The following is a 20091-nucleotide window of genomic DNA, read 5'->3' on the forward strand; positions in this document are numbered from 1 at the left end:
AACTTTCCGCAACACATTTTAAGCATGAAGAATACAGTGCGACACTTTGACCAAGTGGGGCATTATTAATGGTGCTCTATGCTTGGGCATTGCAGTTTAAATGTAGTGTAAAAATGATACAAAATGATTTCAATCACGCCCTGCTAGCGCTCTCATTGGAGTCAGCTTTGGAGACCTGCTCTAACCAGCTTTTCTTAAAGAGGAGAAAAAGACAGCACATAAAATGCTGTAGTCATTAATGTGTGGCTTTGCATTTTCAAGAGTAGTTTTACAGACAAAGCTTTCGACTTTCATGCTGCAAGCTTAGATCCCATTTGTGATGAGATGAGTAGATTGCTGCTGTGTTAACCAGGCCTCGGGGCTTTTGCCTTTTCAGTACAGCAGGTCCTCCAGGACGTTATTTAGTTTATTTTCCTTTTCTCCTTTAACATTCTTACTGCAGTTACAACAAACAATCTGCTGTTAAAACATTAGGCAACTGGGTAGCACTGTGTGCCGAACAAAAACAACACAAAAACTGCAAAATGTTATAAGAACTTTCTTTTTGGTAAACAAGGTCACAGTATTGAAAGCGTACAGGTAGTCAGGCATTGCTAGCTAGTAGTTTGTTCTGCGCACTGGCTCTTGTCAGGCTACGTTACTGTTTTTGAATTTTACTTGGAATGAATGTTAATTGCAGAATGTGTTTTTTTTCTCCCGCTCTTCCTTAAATGGAATGTGCTCTGTTATTAACCCTCGCAAAGATCCAGTCCTGTGTTCTGAAATTTCTTTTGACACCTGGAGTTCAGTTTCTCAATAGGATTATTATTTTTTTAAATGAACTAAAACCGTCTTCTTTCATGTTCAAAAAGCCAATTGTATTTTTCTCACTTTGTATTTTGTCTTGAATCTGTGGCGTGTGGATAAACGGAGCTTGATTTGAGCATATTGCATTTGTTTAAGCTTCCTCTGCTTGAATAAACCTGGTTTTGAAGAAGTTACGCACAGTGAGATAGGAATCAATGGAACTGAATGCAAATCCTTGTATTTATAATATTTGATATGAAGCAAGAAATAAGTATCATTTAAACATTTAAACAGGCACTGCATGAACTTTTTACACTGCTGACGTGGTCCTGTGTTAACATTACATGATTGGAAAAGTTGTTTTGGAATGCATCTTTCTTTAAGACTTTAGTATGAGATTATACAGTCTTGTATCTGGAAGCCCCAAGCATATTAAACCATCTAATAGACGCCCAGTGGGTATTGCTTAATTTCATAGAAGCCTTCTGTGTTCAGTGTTACACTATACATTAGATGGAGCGTTGCTGTTATAGTGTCTTTGGATTGAAAAACAAGAATAAATCAGCAGAAACCGAAGTCCCTTCTGCTTCATTTTAAATTCAACACCACATTTCAATTGTGCCATGTAATTACTACACTCAGCCACCAGGAGTGCCAACTGGTTGCGCTACATACAGTAATTTATTATATATTCAGATTGTCTTACCAGCTCTTATTAAATGCATATAGTTATGGTTTTATTTATTATTCAAATTGATGCATGCATAATTTATATTACCAGAAAGTTCATATTTTAAGAACTCCCATACAAAAAAATACTGCAACATACATCACTTACTGCAGTAAACTACAGTTTAATTCAGCATTTTGGCCACATGTTTTTAGCGCAGTACAATATAGGTACTATGAGTACCATAGCCCAATCTTGTAAAACTGCAGTGTTAACTGGCCCTATCAATAAGTTACTTCCTAGTCCTGGGCACATTCATATCTGATGCACTGTTGCAGATCAAGACAGACCCAAGTGCTTTTACAGTATATACTGAGAATGGGAGTGTTAAGTGGGTGGAGCATGCCTGTGCTTTGAAGCTCATGCATCTTGTCTGTTCCAGAAATCCCTGGTAAAAATCATTGAACCACCTTTAAAAACCATGCCGTCAGCCTGTACTGCTGCACCACAGGTCTGCAATGCAGGGTGCATGTGTGCCTGTGTGTCTTCGTGTGTGTGTGTGTGTGTGTGTGTGTGTGTGTGTGTGTGTGTGCTGTATATTGTATGTGGGGACAGGTTACCAAAATTAAGTTGGCTTGATTTATTTCGTAGTAATATAATTGGTTCCATATGAAAGTTTACCACAGTGAATTTGCACAGCAATATTGAAGTTTTCCAATGCTTTCCCCAGGGTTATACCATGGTCCACCATGTTTCTTTTAATTGCTTTACCATACCTCTCAGGTCTTTACAATGTTGTAGAGAGAGAGAGAGAGAGAGAGAGAGAGAGAGAGAGAGAGAGAGAGAGAGAGAGAGAGAGAGAGAGAGAGAGAGAGGGAGGGAGGGGTAGAAGTGTTGTAAATTAATGTCATTACTTTTTAGCATCCTTCCAGTTTTTAAAACACTTGCTTTTAAAACACTTCCTTTTACTTATAAAATTGAACCTCTAAGATCAAGTGATGCTGGACTCTGAGTGTAGTTGTCCAACCACACAGTCTGCTTTCAGTGGGTCCCTCTAGCTCTGCTATAGCATTGTGTACCATGGCTGTGCAGCTGCCTTCCTAATTCTATATGTTACACATAGAGATTAAACACATCGCTACAAAATATTTCCAACGCGTGATCTTTTTCTGCGTCTGTATATTATTATATGGTATGTACTGTACCATACAATTTTTATTTGTATTGTTGCCTTTTTTTGAAGAGCAGCAGCTGCTGTAAGCAGGCAGCCCGCTAAGATATTTACACCCTCCTTTAGCTCGAGGCCTGTGCAGGACGGCAGGTCTCCGTGTCAGAGCTGAGGGGACAGCTTGTTCATGGCCGCCTGGAGGGCAAGCCTCATTTTGCAGTGCGTGACTCCGCCTATAACTGCTAATTGAATCTGCTGCTCATTAAGGGGCAAGATGTTGCTGATCTGATTGGGACATGCATTCTCTCTCTCTCTCTCTCTCTCTCTCTCTCTCTCTCTCTCTCTCTCTCTCTCTCTCTCTCTCTCTCTCTCTCTCTCTTTCTGCAGAAGACAAAGGGTCAATGAAGCAGAGGGTGATAAACCAAAAATGAATATTAATGTACAGAGCCATCTTAGCGTAATATGGCGACATATGGGGAGCGTGTTCCATATGGAGCACAGTGAATAAACAGGGAGGGGAGGGTTGTCACGAGTGAGGACAGGCAGAGCTCCTGTGTCTTATTGAACAATGGTGCGCTGCGCCAGTCTATTCATTTATGTAACATACTTACCATTTATCTTAGAGTATTCTATGGTGACATAAGAATTATAATATTTTCAGCCCGGCTCAGGCTGAGTTAAAAAAAAGCACCTAATACTGTAAAAGTCTCAGTTATTAATTATTTCATTTTGGATCCACTTACAAACAATTTCCTATGGAGTTAATATTGAATTAATATGAATTAACTTTAGCATTTATTAATTTCATGTTCTATGCTTTTGCAACATGAATTCACAGTGAACAGCAAAGCGTGTGATTAAAATCTGTGTTTGAAAGATTGCATCTAATAAAGTTTACTCAAAAAGGAAAATGCAGCAACAGAAGCAACTTCATAATGATTGAAGAGATCTGTGAGGCCTTTAGCCCTCCAACTGTTACATATTAACTAAAACAAACAAGGACACTTTGTGCTTTCAAGCACATTCTGCACCGGACAGCAGAGACACTCCAGTGCTTTTTTATATAGCCAGTTTGTATTAATTAGTTTTCAGTTACTGTAACTGTTGCATTGAACAGAGAGGAGGGTGTCAATAGCATTGGACTCCACTGCTTCAACTGTATGCAGAAATGCAGTAACACATTTCAGTCAAGTGGAGGTCCTTTAAGAACCAAGGTGATAGTCCTAGAATCTTGTTGTAATCATGTATTGCCTCAAACTGCTATCTCATAACAGCAGCATAAAACTAACCCAGTGCCTTTAAAATCACTGTGCACACTGTCTATGCCCTTGGAGCCCTTTATTAAGATTGCTGACCCCTCTTAGAAAGAGCTGTAGAACTAGATGGCACTTATAAGATGGCACTTATAACCATACAGAATCATTGCTAACTTACTCTTTAAAAGCTACAATTTGATGGAGTATTAATGTAACTTGGGCAGAATGTAAGGATCTTCGTTTGGTACTTTTGCGAAAGCAGCAATGTGTACAGTTGTGCTTGTACTTGTGTTACGCAGTACCACACTGTTGCATTGTGCTTCATTGACAATGAATGTGTCGTTCATTATAGCTTCAGTACTGTTTGTATAAATTGCTCTTGTTGGTCTTTTTATTGCACAAGTACAGAGCTAGCTCTATTCCCATTCTTTTAAACCCAATGTAATGTAGCTGCATTATGCAAATAACACTTCCCATTATTTCTGTTGAGCAGCTTCTTTTAATATATGAAAGTGTGAGTCATTGAATGATATTGTACTGAACGTAAAAGATGTTCACATACAATAAGGCATTTTAAAACCACAATGGGCTTAGAATGACATAAAGAGAATAGAAAGAAAAAATATATATGTACGCCTTCCTGAGTGTTATCAAACTACTTGCTTCCCAGGGTCGCTTTGGCACAACTTACAGTGTGCTTTCTCTCTTACAGCACTCTCCATTGTGCAATATAGCTGTCAAGACATAATATTCATATTGTATTAAGTGCTGTCTTGAAAGTTTACCACTCCAGTCATTGATGAATGTTTTAATTTGAAATGTGTTTTAAATAAATTGCAGTGGACCTCTGGTATTTGTTTTCGAAGTGCTCCTGTTCATTTTGTGTCTTGAAAGGAGATGTCTCTTCCCCAACTCCCACTAATATTCATCAGAGGTGGCAAAATAAAGATTGTAACTCACAGGGCTGTGTTCTCCACAACTCTTCCATAATCCTACCAAATGGCCCCCAGGGGACTAATAAATGCTTATTACTGTGCGTTGCACTTTCTAAAACCCTGAGCTCCTAATGTCTGCTAACAGTTATTGAGGACTGGAAGATCTATCCTTGATCACACCCGGCACTTTTTAGATGTGTTTGCATGCTCACCACTTCTTGTAATTTAATAATGGATTAGAGGAATTGTTTGTACAAGCTCTTGTCTGTCTTTACATTCTTTGATGCCTCTTGAGGTTTTGCTCAGGGACGAAAAGAAAAAAGCTAGAGCTGAAAAGAAAATGAAGGAACACAGCAGTTAAGTTTGGTCAATCTGAGTGGCTGTCTTAGATAGAGTTGGGTTTTGAGAAGTTAAAGCTTGTGTCTCATCTTCTAATCAGAGGTGAAGAAGTGCTGTGTTTTTATTCATATAAATCTCTCCCTGTGTTAAACAAGCATGCTTTTACTCCAGTCCTTAGTTAACGTCAGGCCATGCCAGCTGAAGTAGCAGATGGCGAGCAACTGTGTAAGGGAGGTGTTTGATGAGTGGAAATGGTTTGTTTTAATTACTTGTCAAGTCTGGTGCAGGAGCCAGAGCTAAAGGGCTTGTCTGTTCTCCTGCCTGGTGCTTCTGCAGATCATGTGCAGAGCTTTATTGATTGAAGAGGCCAATAACAGACACTTTCTGTAACGAGTTGTTAATTCATTGCCATAACTTTAGTGAAAGGTACTGGATTGTCGAGGGCAGGAAGGGAAATCCCTACATTCCCCCATACCCCAGGTACAGCACACACTGCTGGCCATGTTGTACTGTAAATTTGCATTAACATCCCGGTGCGAGGGTTGTGAAAGACGCCAACCCTTTCATTGGAAACTCATTAGTCCACTGAAGTTGTTTACTGTATATGAATTAGCAAACAGAATCAAGTGTTGCAAATTAGATACCTCGTAATACCAGGGTTTTTAATTTTTTTTAAATCTTGGAAGGACTGGGGTATCATGGTTTATTATTATTATTATTATTATTATTATTATTATATTATTATTATTATTATTATATGCTAATAATAATGTTTGCAATCAAATGACAAGCCTGCACTGGTCCTTACTTGTTATTAGTACAACTGTAACATCAAGCTCTGAATAACACTGTAGAAGGCAGTTTTGCTGAAAGTTTGTTTAACTAAACTTAGTATTAGTACAGAGATGGAAATAAGACTCCCATTGCATAGCAGTTTGATCCATTCCTGGTTCTACTGTGAGTTTAATAAGACCCTTGAGATTGTTATCTATACACTGTGGCTAATCAAGCTCGTAGTAAAACCTGGAATGGGTGAAACTGCTGTTCAATAGGCATCTTCTTTCTATCATTTTAGTAAAGCCAGAATAGCTATAGCTGGTTCAGAAAGCCACTGAGCGACTGATCCCTGTGTGTTTTCTTTGCAGTATGTGCCGGGACAGAGAACAAGCTGAGCACTCTCTCAGACCTGGAGCAGCAGTATCGCACCCTGCGCAAGTACTACGAGAACTGTGAGGTCGTCATGGGCAACCTGGAGATCACCAGCATTGACCGCAACCGAGACCTCACCTTCCTCCGGGTAGGGCACACACCCTTGTCTCCTCACCAGCTGTCCATACAGTACACACCATTTCAATTCAGTGTCTGTTTTAGCAGTGACCCACTATACATGAGGGCTGGGGATTACTCTGAGATAATGTCATTTTATCAGATGTTCCTGTGCCTTGTAATACATCCCTAGCCAGCTCTCATGCACGCAGGGCGCTGGAATAGGTCTGGGTGCATGGCTGCCTTGCTTCTTTATGCTGTACAGTGACAGCCAGCACAGATTACATTGTTAATGGCAGGAGGAAAAGAACAAGAAGTCCTTTTCGGGTGCGGGTCTGTGACTGCTAGAGGCTGATAAGGAAATGTTAAAAAAAGAAAGAGAGATACAACTGGAGGAAACGGTTGTTAATCCTGACACTGTGAATGTGGCAGTTACAGTTGCTTCTGAGTATATTATGAAAGAGGATGATAGTGTCGGAATACATTGTATCTGACTACCCCCCCCCCCCCCCCCCCCCCCCAGTTAAACAGTGTGCTGACTGACAACCACAATGTCAGGGCTTTTTTCTGTCTGAAGGAAAAAGTTTATGTTTCAGTTAAATCTAGCACTACAAATAGCTGCAAGTGTTTCTTGGGAGAAAACATACAGAACCAACTGTGCTTATGGGGCAGAGTTTTGTAGCAGTAGAGAAACAATTTCAATATAAAAAGGCTGTCGATGAAATAGAAAACTCACCTGTTTAATAAGAGCATTTCTTTGTTTGTTTCTTTCTTTCTTTCTTTCTTTCTTTCTTTCTTTCTTTCTTTCTTTCTTTCTTTCTTTCTTTCTTTCTTTCTTTCTTGTGAAAGCTAAGATTGATTGAAGCTCTCTGTACTGTACCACCACTGCTTTAATATTAAATTGCATCAATGGCTGAGAAATGAAATCCTGCAGGTGATTAATAAATTCAGCAGTCTATAAAATAGGTTTTTGTGAAGAAAATACTGGTGCTATATATAATTATTGTTTTCTTAGAAAGGGATGGGTTGGGGTTGTGCTGCACATTAATACAAAAAAAAAAAAAACAGTTGGTTTCATGTGAAATATGCCTGAGATCTGCACATAATCTTCTCTATAAATGCATGTGCTCAAACGAGATGCACACATCTATACACATAGGTCTAGTCCCTGAGGATTTAGTCTATGCACTTTCTATGAAATCCCATCATACATTTTTCTACTGTGTTTGTTTTAAAATAAATATGACTCCTCAAGCTCAGAGCCATCTAAAAGTGTAAGCTGTAACATGCTCTCACTATCCTATCACTATGCTTTGCAATACAGCTCCATGATTGAACCAATTTCACATTGGAGTAAAAATCATTGATTAAAAATGATGCCTGTTATCTTTGTGTTTGAGCCATAACAGATCATTTTTGTGATCAGCACACTCTCTATATTTTAAAACAGTTTTTAATTATTTGTTTGTCTGATGTATCAAAGCAAGAGGTTCAGATGAAAGTGGCTAAAATATTATAAATCATTCAAAAACAAATGACAGCTCTGCAGTGGAAAAGCTCATGCTTGACACTTGTTAAGTGCAGTTGACTTCCTTCTTGGAACTGCATTCACAACTGCAGTGATCGCAATGCCTCTGAGAATAATTGAAAGCCTCGTGTTATCATTGATTTAACTGTTATGTAATCAGGGTTAACGTTACTTCAAGTGAAAACAGTTCAACATTATCATGCATCAATGTGAACTCTTCTCACAGTTTACCTTGCCAAATCCACACAGAAATTGATACAGCAGTAATACCCTGCTGGGCCAATGTTTATTCCATTGATTTAACATCCTTTAGTGTTTTTTTTTTACCTTGGTGTTCTTTTGCCTGGTATAACAAAGTAACCTTTAATTGGGTAAAGAAATAAAGCAAATAAAGGAAGCAAGGAAAGGTTAGAGTTAATCTAGGGTACACCCTGTCTAATTGTGCTCTTAGGCCCACCACTGACTCATGCACAAGATAGTACTGCTAACCATAGCAACTCATTTTCCAACTGCAGCTCCTGTTTGCACTTCTTCCATTTAACGAGCTGATATGCTGTTAATTACTGAGGTAGCATTTGCAAACCGCAACTGTAAACATTTCTATTAGGCATCACATCATTAGCTCAACAATTAGGTGTCTTGGGGATTGAGAAGGTATTTTTAAATGTGACATGATTTTTGTTGTTGTTGTTGTTTGTTTTTGTTTTATTGCTTGCCACGCATCATTTCTTTTTCAATGGTATCAAGCTGTTATTTCACAGTCCAGCTCAACAGCAACTGTTTACTATAGCCTTCCTGTTTTTTCCTCCAAGCAATAGTTCAATCCACTCTGTAATCTAAAAAACAGCATATTTTACACTGTACACTGTGAAATAATGATCTTCTTGTTTCTTATCGACTATTATTATTATTATTATTATTATTAGTAGTAGTAGTAGTAGTAGTAGTAGTAGTAGTAATAATAATAAATAAGAAGAAGAAGAAGAAGAAGAAGAAGAAGAAGAAGAAGAAGAAGAAGAAGAAGAAGAAGAAGAAGAAGAATATGGAGTCATAAAAGGGTACTGTGTTGTGACCCAGAGAAAAATTATATTGGAAAAAAAGATGCATTCATATCTGATATAACATCTGGAAAATAATAATAATAATGGGCTCCATTTCTCTGTTGAAAACTCAACCAAAATTATAGTGGAAGAAAATGGAGCTATTAACAGCAAGTCTGTGCGGCCCAGTCGCACTGCTGTGTAAAAAACAGAATAGAAGAAATGATTGAGAGTAGCCATGCTGGTGAGTGATGCTGTCTCTTCACATGGCCGGGAACAATATGGTCTTAGCCTATAACTTACTATGGACTGTGATGGACTTTGTGACAGACAAAATACTGTTGGACTGTAACAAAATTAAAGACTGACCTGAATCGGAGGATTCCAAGTAACACAGCAGTATAACGAAATAGGAAAAACAAACGTAGTATATACAGAGACATGTGTGATTCATTGCTTTTAAATTAATATTGGTTTAAACCTTGGGGTGGTGTGAAGAGTGTATGGAGGATGTGGGCATAGGACAGTAATGTTATGTGTATTAGAGAAAGTGTGGGTGTGTTGGTTGTTTTGTGAGTTCTGTTTGTCTAAACGATGAGAGTTACAGAACCAGTCTTGCAAATCCCTTAAATACAGCTGGGCATTTAATTGGGGGTGGGGGCTGTAATATAAAAAGGAAGTGAGAGGGAGAGAGGGGGGAGGGGTAGCCATGAGAGCTAGTTAACTGGTTGAAAGCAGTGTGTTGCTGTGAACTGAATGCTAAGATTATAGAGCGCAGTATATTAACTCCGGTCTGTGTACTCTTAGTCAGTTGTTCGTCAACTTGCTGTTTCAAATAAAAGTATCAAATGTTTTGTACCTGATCTCGATGTGGACCTGAATCTAGGGACAAACATACACGTGTTACCTGCTTTCCACAGAAATAAAGGGGAAAGGGCTGACATGGTGATTAGGCAGCATTAGAGCACGAGGCAGCAGGAGAGTGCTGAGAAACCAATGCCTGCCTGACCTCTCCAGCAACCCAGGCTCCATGCAGAGACTGAAGGAACTGGGAAAGCAGCTTTGAGTCTTTACTGTAGTTTCCTTTTATTAATAGTAAAGAAAAAAAAAACAATATTAAAGAATTGATGGAAAGCCATAACATTCACGTACAGAGTTACAGAAGCATTCATTTCTAACCCTAACCCTAACTCAGGCTCTGGCTCTGACTCTGACTCTGACTCTGTCTGTGGCTCTGGCTCTGACTCTGGCTTTGGCTCTGGATCTGGATCTGGCTCTGACTCTGGCTATGGTTCTGGATCTGGCTCTTGCTCTGGCTATGATTCTGACTCTGGCTGTGGTTCTGACTCACTCTAACTCTGACTCTGGTTCTGAATCTGGCTCTGACTCTGGCTCTGGCTCTGACTCTGGCTCTCTGACTCTTGCTCTGGCTCTGGCTCTGGCTCTGACTCTGGCTGTGGTTCTGACTCTGACTCTGGTTCTGACTCTGGTTCTGACTCTGGCTCTGACTCTGGCTCTGGCTCTGACTCTGGCTCTGGCTCTGGCTCTGGCTGTGGCTCTGGCTCTGGCTCTTGCTCTTGCTCTGGCTCTGGCTCTGGCTCTGGCTCTGGCTCTGACTCTGGCTCTGGCTCTGGCTCTGGCTCTGGCTCTGGCTGTGGCTCTGGCTCTGGCTCTCTGGCTCTCTGGCTCTGGCTCTGGCTCTGGCTCTGGCTCTTGCTCTTGCTCTGGCTCTGGCTCTGACTCTGGCTCTGGCTCTGACTCTGGCTCTGGCTCTGGCTCTGGCTCTGGCTCTGGCTCTGGCTCTGGCTCTGGCTCTGGCTCTGGCTCTGGCTCTGGCTCTGGCTCTGGCTCTGGCTCTGGCTCTGGCTCTGGCTCTGGCTCTGGCTCTGGCTCTGGCTCTGGCTCTGGCTCTGGCTCTGGCTCTGGCTCTGGCTCTGGCTCTGGCTGTGGCTCTGGCTCTGGCTGTGATTCTGATTCGCTCTGACTCTGACTCTGGTTCTGAATCTGGCTCTGACTCTGGCTCTGGCTCTGACTCTGGTTCTGGCTCTGGCTCTGGCTCTGGCTCTGGCTCTGGCTCTGGCTCTGGCTCTGGCTCTGGCTCTGACTCTGGCTCTGGCTCTGGCTCTGGCTCTGGCTCTGGCTCTGGCTCTGGCTCTGGCTCTGGCTCTGACTCTGGCTCTGACTCTGACTCTGGCTTTGGCTTTGGCTTTTGCTCTGACTCTGGCTCTGGCTCTGGCTCTGGCTCTGGCTCTGGCTCTGGCTCTGGCTCTTGGCTCTGGCTCTGGCTCTGGCTCTGGCTCTGGCTCTGGCTCTGGCTCTGGCTCTGGCTCTGGCTCTGGCTCTGGCTCTGGCTCTGGCTCTGGCTCTGGCTCTGGCTCTGGCTCTGGCTCTGGCTCTGACTCTGGCTCTGGCTCTGGCTCTGGCTCTGGCTCTGGCTCTGGCTCTGGCTCTGGCTCTGGCTCTTGCTCTGGTTCTGGCTCTGGCTCTGGCTCTGGCTCTGGCTCTGGCTCTGGCTCTGGCTCTGGCTCTGGCTCTGGCTCTGGCTCTGGCTCTGGCTCTGGCTCTGGCTCTGGCTCTGGCTCTGGCTCTGGCTCTGGCTCTGGCTCTGGCTCTGGCTCTGGCTGTGGCTCTGGCTCTGGCTCTGGCTCTGGCTCTGGCTCTGACTCTGGCTCTGGTTCTGGCTCTGGCTCTGGCTCTGGCTCTGGCTCTGGCTCTGGCTCTGGCTCTGGCTCTGGCTCTGGCTCTGGCTCTGGCTCTGGCTCTGGCTCTGGCTCTGGCTCTGGCTCTGGCTCTGGCTCTGGCTCTGGCTCTGGCTCTGGCTTTGGCTTTGGCTTTGGCTCTGGCTCTGGCTCTGGCTCTGGCTCTGGCTCTGGCTCTGGCTCTGGCTCTGGCTCTGGCTCTGGCTCTGGCTCTGGCTCTGGCTCTGGCTTTGGCTCTGGCTCTGGCTCTGGCTCTGGCTCTGGCTCTGGCTCTGGCTCTGGCTCTGGCTCTGACTCTGGCTCTGGCTCTGGCTCTGGCTCTGGCTCTGGCTCTGGCTCTGGCTCTGGCTCTGGCTCTGGCTCTGGCTCTGGCTCTGGCTCTGGCTCTGGCTCTGGCTCTGGCTCTCTGGCTCTGGCTCTGGCTCTGGCTCTGGCTCTGGCTCTGGCTCTGGCTTTGGCTTTGGCTCTGGCTCTGGCTCTGGCTCTGGCTCTGGCTCTGGCTCTGGCTCTGGCTCTGGCTCTGGCTCTGGCTCTGGCTCTGGCTCTGGCTCTGGCTCTGGCTCTGACTCTGGCTCTGGCTCTGGCTCTGGCTCTGGCTCTGGCTCTGGCTCTGACTCTGGCTCTGTCTCTGTCTCTGACTCTGGCTCTGGCTCTGGCTCTGGCTTTGGCTGTGGCTCTGGCTCTGGCTCTGGCTCTGGCTCTGGCTCTGGCTCTGACTCTAACTGGGTATGCTTTTCTTGCTTCACAAAGACAGCTGCAATGTTTAGTGCTCAATAACAATATGATAGAATGGTTTTGGTCAATTTTGACTTATCAATTTAGGATGACAGATTCACTTTAAAATAAAAAATAGACAACGAAACAAAAAATAGTTTTCTAGAATTCCCTTGTGCCAGGGGATTTCAACAAAGTGGACGCCACACCTCAGTTTAAATGTCCCCGAAGGATTGGACCTTCAGAGCAGTCGCACCCGGCTTGTTATCACCATTGTGTTCATATGGGGAGTTCAGAAGCAAGAACTTTCACTAGTACCAGATTTGGGATGTCTGTGATATAATGCCTTACAAGTGAGTAACATCTACCATTTAAAATATATATTAATAAGCTTTTTGTATACATGTTTATAGTCCGCATGCAACAATTATGAATTACAGTGGCTTTCAAAAGTATTCACCCCCCTTGGCATTTTTCCTATTTTGTTGCCTTACAACCTGGAATTAAAATGGATTTTTATTTGGATTTCATGTAATGGAAATACACAAAATAGTCCAAATTGGTGAAGTGAAATGAAAAAAATAACTTGTTTAAAAAAATTCTAAAAAATAAATAACGAAAAAGTGGTGCGTGCATATGTATTCACCCCCTTTGCTATTAAGCCTCTAAATAAGATCTGGTGCAACCAGTTACCTTCAGAAGTCACATAATTAGTCAAATAAAGTCCACCTGTGTGCAAGCTAAGTGTCACATGATCTGTCAGATGATCTCAGTATATATACACCTGTTCTGAAAGGCCCCAGAGTCTGCAACACCACTAAGTAAGGGGTACCACCAAGCAAGCGGCACCATGAAGACCAAGGAGCTCTCCAAACAGGTCAGGGACAAAGTTGTGGAGAAGTACAGATCAGGGTTGGGTTATAAAAAAATATCAGAAACTTTGAACATCCCACAGAGCACCATTAGAGCCATTATTAAAAAATGGAAAGAATATGGCACCACAACAAACCTGGCAAGAGAGGGCCACCCACCAAAACTCACGGACCGGGCAAGGAGGGCATTAATCAGAGAGGCAACAAAGAGACCAAAGATAACCCTGAAGGAGTGACAAAGCTCCACAGCAGGGATTGGAGTATCTGTCCATAGGATCACTTTAAGCCGTACACTCCACAGAGCTGGGCTTTATGGAAGAGTGGCCAGAAAAAAGCCATTGCTTAAAGAAAAAAATAAGCAAACACGTTTGGTGTTCGCCAAAAGGCATGTGGGAGACTCCCCAAACATATGGAAGAAGGTACTCTGGTCAGATGAGACTAAAATTGAGCTTTTTGGCCATCAAGGAAAACGCTATGTCTGGCGTAAACCCAACACCTCTCATCACCCCGAGAACACCATCCCCACAGTGAAGCATGGTGGTGGCAGCATCATGCTGTGGGGATGTTTTTCATCGGCAGGGACTGGGAAACTGGTCAGAACTGAAGGAATGATGGATGGCATTAAATACAGGGAAATTCTTGAGGGAAACCTGTTTCAGTCTTCCAGAGATTTGAGACTGGGGCGGAGGTTCACCTTCCAGCAGGACAACGACCCTAAGCATACTGCTAAAGCAACACTCGAGTGGTTTAAGGGGAAACATTTAAATGTCTTGGAATGGCCTAGTCAAAGCCCAGACCTCAATCCAATTGAGAATCTGTGGTATGACTTAAAGATTGCTGTACACCAGCGGAACCCATCCAACTTGAAGGAGCTGCCTTGAAGAATGGGCAAAAATCCCAGTGGCTAGATGTGCCAAGCTTATAGATACATACCCCAAGAGACTTGCAGCTGTAATTGCTGCAAAAGGTGGCTCTACAAAGTATTGAATTTGGGGGGGTGAATACTTATGCACGCTCAAGTTTTCTGTTTTTTTTGTCTTATTTCTTGTTTGTTTCACAATAAAAAATATTTTGCATCTTCAAAGTGGTAGTAGCATAATGGTAGGCATGTTGTGTAAATCAAATGATACAAACCCCCAAAAAATCAATTGTAATTCCAGGTTGTAAGGCAACAAAATAGGAAAAATGCCAAGGGGGGTGAATACTTTCGCAAGCCACTGTATATTATTTTCTTCTTGAATGGAGTATGCATTGGAATACATTTCAGCTGTCCTGCCCTGTTAGGAACTGCATCTATAGTTCTCTCCACACCATCAACACAATCGCAGTCTCTAATAAGCTAGCTGCTGCAGTCTAGTCTGGCTCGTGGTACCCAGAGATTTATGTTCCTCGTCCTTAAAGAAAACACCACGTCAGGAAGATAACATATGAGAATGGACGATGAACAAATTTGACAGTCAATAAAGAGAGCGTTACCATAATGTCAGTGCTCTGCCCTCACCAGGGTTAGTCTGCCTGGGATTCTCTCTCTGAATGGGCGATGGAGGGGACAGTGAGCTGTCAGATGCTGACAGTGAAGTTCTTCTGCAAGCCAGCACTCTTCTTCAAAGGGCTATCTCTCCCTGTCAGTCTCAGCCGATGCGCTAGGAACAAGCAAGAGGGAATAAAAAAAGGACTGGACTTGATAGTCTTGTTAGTCTAGTTATATAAGGTGTTTTTCTTCCTAGCTCTGAATATTTGTCTCTCTCAAAGCCCTGGTGACAAGGTTTGCCTCAGTGATTGCAGATACAGTTTTGAAGTCAAAGTTATTGAAACTGGACCCTAATTCTCTTTGAATTATTTTTTTCTTTTAATACATTCTGTTTTTTTAAGGAACCCAACAGCAGCCTAGAAGCAGTTTCATAAACACAAATAACTTTCTTAAAAAAATGTTTTAAAAAATCTATGTATATATATATATATTTTTCTACTCTGATGCATTATGAGAATCAACAATTTACAAAACAAAAATTCTCCACTAGTGCTTTCTACTATTATAACAACCTTGACTTGCATAAAGAAGGAAAAACATTGAGTGAAATAGTTCTGCTGTCAATTCAACATCTGTCTTCTTTCTGTTCCTTAAGGATATTATCTTCAAGTATTGCTCATCCTTGTTAGATAGCTTTTTGTGTCTTCCTATCCTAGGTTTGTTAATTACAGATGATGTTTCTCTGTTCTATATAGATTGATAGATATATAGATATATAGATATCGATATCGATATAGATATAGATAGATAGATATCAAAACTTGCAAGTTTTGTAAACACTGATGCAATCATTCACTGAAAATCTCCTCTGTTTGACTCATATAGTCTGTTATTAATGGCCCTCCCCTCCCTGTTTACAAACATATTGATATTGACCAGCTCTCTGAGCAATGAAGCAGTAAGAACAATCCATTCTGTTGATGTATATTGGATCTTTCTAATTGTAATGCCTTTAAGGACAGGAATTGAAGCTGTCCGTGCAAAAACATGTTATCTTGATCTATTGTTTCTTCAGTAATTGGCTAAAATGCTTGGCCTTAGGACTAAACTTTCATGACTCAAGGTATCAAACTCCTCCTGTTAATTTCAGAACGAGTCATACTGCTGCATCTTGTAGCATGCAAACACATGGGCATCAGGATGGACACCTGAAAACTGTGTAATTACATGTATCATGCAAAAGATTTACACATTAAGTACATTGTAACTATGTATAATAACATTGCAATTATGTGTAAGTACACATGTTTTTACTAAGTAAGTACATACACAGTAATTAGAGACACTTATTGTAAAGTGTTACAGAATTTATATAAATAAAAGCCGGATTCATCACCCTAAGCTCTAGGTTTGGAGTCAGCAGGCCATCTCTGGTGGTTATAACCTCTAGGAGCAGTTACGCTGGGTTCTGGCAAGGCGCAGGGAAGCACACTCTGGACCCTGCACCACTGGGTTCTGGCAGGGCGCAGGGACGCACACTCTTAACCCTGACACCGCTGGGTTCTGGCAGGGCGCAGGGTAGCACACTCTTAACCCTGACACCGATGGGTTCTGGCAGGGCGCAGGGACGCACACTCTTAACCCTGACACTGCTGGGTTCTGGCAGGGCGCAGGGAAGCACACTCTTAACCCTGACACCGCTGGGTTCTGGCAGGGCGCAGGGAAGCACACTCTTAACCCTGACACTGCTGAGTTCTTGCAGGGTACAGGGTATCACACTCTTAACCCTGACACCTCTAAGTTCTGGCAGGGCGCAGGGTAGCACACTCTTGACGCTGGCACTGCTGGGTTCTGGCAGGGTGCAGGGTAGCACACTCTTGACCCTGGCACCGCTGGGTTCTTGCAGGGTGCAGGGTAACACATTTTTAACCCTGACACCGCTGGGTTCTGGCAGGGCGCAGGGTAGCACACTCTGGACCCTGGCACCGCTGGGTTCTTGCAGGGTGCAGGGTAGCACACTCTGGACCCTGGCACCGCTGGGTTCTTGCAGGGTGCAGGGTAGCACACTTTTAACCCTGACACCGCTGGGTTCTGGCAGGGCTCAGGGTAGCACACTCTGGACCCTGGGACTGAAAGGCTGAACCACAGATCTAGCTTTCTATCATTTTCCAGCCAATAAACACTGAAGGCCGGGGTTTTGTCAATAGCTCAAACACTCCATTAATTAGACAGTCAGATGTGTCAAATAGATACATTGCTCAACATCATTATTCAGCTGGGACGTGAGGTAGTGTCCTAACATGAGCTAATGATATTACAAGCCTTAATGGACTCTTCATTAAAAATCTTTAGCTGGCATTCGATCAATCACACTGCCTAGACAGCACCTCCACCACACTGCTAAGCTAGAAGGTGCTTAGAAGCTGTTTAAAAGTTTCTCTGGTTCCATAAATATGCACTGCAAAATACTCTCAGTGCAACAGAAGCTTCACTGGAATTCCCAGCTTTGTTAACAGAACAAGACCCGTCTGTCTGTCTGAATGAAACATGTTATCTACTTTACTGTCTATGTATACATACATACATATATACATAAAACTATGTAGAATTCCTTAAAAAGAAAAAAAGAAACATTAGATTTTATTAACGTATCATCAATAACGCGAAATCAATCCAGATATTTTATTTCCATATTCAATTACTTCATTGGATAAACTTTTTTTGGGGGGGGCTCCAAAGATAAACCATTTGTTCAGTCCGGCCCTTTCCCAACAACCTAGATGAGAAAAACACAAGAGAAACTAGAAAAGCAATGAACAGAAATGTTCAGGCTCTGGCCTCGACTGTGCTGTTGATCTGTACAGTTCAACAAACTCTGTAAACTCACCTCTGTTTCCTCAAAACAGTCACTCTTCTTAATTCACCTCAGTTTATTTATCTTCCAATAGAATTTTGCTGACATATATTGTAAATTATTAACCATGTTGTGCATTGTGTATCGCATACTGCATATTGTGTCACTGTTTGTTATATTAGCTCCCAACCCTCCCTCAAAAACAAAACAAAAACAATGAATTAAACCCATCTTCTTCTCCTTTCACCCTCTCTGTCTCTCTCACATTTTTCCTCAATCTCTTTAAGTATTTTGCTGACCCTTAACAAAAAAAAATGAAAACAGCCCTTTCCTCCCCTCGGTGTGGCCAGTGCATTTTATTTATTTAAGCAGTCCCCACTGAACCACGTTGTTTCTAGTCTTTAATAGCCTTTTGCCTGTTGATGCTTGCAGATCCCTCACCTTTGTGTTGATGGCCCCGGAATCTCTAGCCTTGATTGATTTTAACAAGCCCACAATCCCGGGCTCAGCTCAACTATTGTAGCACCAGCCTGCAGCAAGAGAGACTGAGCATTATTGTAGATGAGGATAATCAAAATAATAATAATAATAATATTAATAATAATAATAATACATTTAATTTATAAAGCACTTTTCCAAACCCAAAGCACTTAACATAGCTGAGGTAGGACAAGACACAAAAGGGCAAGATAAAATACAGTGATACAAATACATTCAACAAAATAAGGAACAACATTAACACAGATCCTTGAAGGCCAGTTTAAAAAGATGGGTTTTGAGATGGGTTTTAAAAATCTCAACAGTCTCTGCGTCTCTTATAACGCTGGGCAGTGCATTCCAGAGATGTGGAGCAGCACTGCAGAAGGCTCTGTCTCTCATAGACCGAAACTTTTTTAGGTGGTCGAATATAACCAGAGTTAGAAGACCGGAGAATACAAACAGAGGAGTATACATGTAGCAAGTCGCGCAGATATCCTGGTGCAGTGCCATGGAGCGACTTGTATGTGAGGCGCATGATCTTAAAGTCAACCCTGAATTGTACTGGGAGCCAATGTAGTTTAAAAAGCACAGGTGTAACATGTTCCTGAGATGCTGTGTGGGTTAAAACACAAGCAGCAGAATTCTACACATACTGCAGCTGGTTTAGAATGCTCCTGTAGACTCCTGATATAAGCACATTACAATAATCAAGCCTAGAAGTAATAAAAGCTTGAATCAATTTTTCAGCATCAAAGTGAGATAAAAAGGGCCTAATTCGTGCAATATTATGGAGATGGAAGAAGGACACCCTAGTGACATTTTTTATATGGGCTTCAAAGGTCTGAGTGGAATCAAAGATAACGCCCTGGTTACTTACTACAGTGGAAGCAGATACATTTATATTATCAATATCCAAATTAAATTTACCTATTCTGTGAACCAGGGACTGGGAGCCGATTAAAATAATTTTTGTTTTGTCACAATTTAATTTAAGAAAACTCTGTTGCATCCAAATTTTTCTATCACACAATCAGCTGATTAATACAGAAGTAGCAGTACTTGTTTCAGGTTTCATGCACACATATAACTCTGTATCGTCAGCATAAAAATTATACCTGAAGCCGTCTGATAGTCTGGTCAAATGGTGACATGTAAATACAGAAAAGTAGGGGACCTAAGACAGAGCCCTGTGGGCCACCCTGAGGAACTGGAGAAATATCTGATTTGACATTTTTAAGAGTTAGGAAATGTTGTCTATTAGACAAATAGGACTTAATAACCAGCAAAGAATGGTGTTTGAAAGAGCAAGTAATTTATCCATACGTACAATTAAAATATTGTGGTTGACTGTGTCGAAGGCTGCTCATAGGGTTTAATAAAGAAGAACGTTAAGGGCCCCTGTGTTTGCAGTCATAAACAGGCCATTGGCTACTCAAACCAAGGTTGCTTCACTGCTATGCCCAGCTCTAAAGCCAGATTGAAAAGGTTCAAGTAACTCATTAGTCAGCAAATAATTTTGAAGCTGAGACAAAACTGCTCTTTCAAGTATCTCAGATAAGAAAGGTAGATTAGAAATAGGACAGTTGTTGTTTAGCATATAAGGGTTTTTTTAAACTGGTGTGATAGCAGCAATATTTAACACTGGTGGAAAAGGACCAGATACCAAGGGGTCATTGATTAATGTGGTAACAAAAGGACCTACAGCTGGAAAACAGGCCTTCACTAAAGCAATGGGAATAGGATCCAAATGGCAAATAGTGGGTCTCATTTTACCGACAAGTTTAGAAATATAGGCGGTATCGACAATAGAAAAATGAAACAGCCTAGACATCGGTGAAGCAGGACTTGACACAACAATAAAGTCAGGACAAGGAGAAGAGGGTAGCTGGTTTTTAATGTTATTAATCTTATTCTGAAAGAATTGTAAGTATATATTGCACTGCTCAATAGATGCTGAGGATACAGTGTTGTGAACAGGGTGTAACAGCTTATTAAAGGTGGTTAGGAGAGCTT

The 20091-nt window shown here is 42.1% G+C and overlaps 1 protein-coding gene across 6 annotated transcripts in view; it reads left to right on the forward strand.

Moving 5' to 3' along the window:
* Positions 1-20091, forward strand: part of LOC121323145 (receptor tyrosine-protein kinase erbB-4-like) — a 294760-nt gene that overhangs the window by 126695 nt on the left and 147974 nt on the right. For all 6 annotated transcript variants that reach the window (XM_041263966.1, XM_041263969.1, XM_041263970.1 and 3 more), the window contains exon 2: positions 6300-6451. In XM_041263966.1, the coding sequence (XP_041119900.1) occupies positions 6300-6451 (152 nt within the window). The remainder of the gene's footprint in view (positions 1-6299; positions 6452-20091) is intronic.

Source organism: Polyodon spathula, chromosome 11 (assembly GCF_017654505.1).
Source record: "Polyodon spathula isolate WHYD16114869_AA chromosome 11, ASM1765450v1, whole genome shotgun sequence".
Taxonomy (NCBI): domain Eukaryota; kingdom Metazoa; phylum Chordata; class Actinopteri; order Acipenseriformes; family Polyodontidae; genus Polyodon; species Polyodon spathula.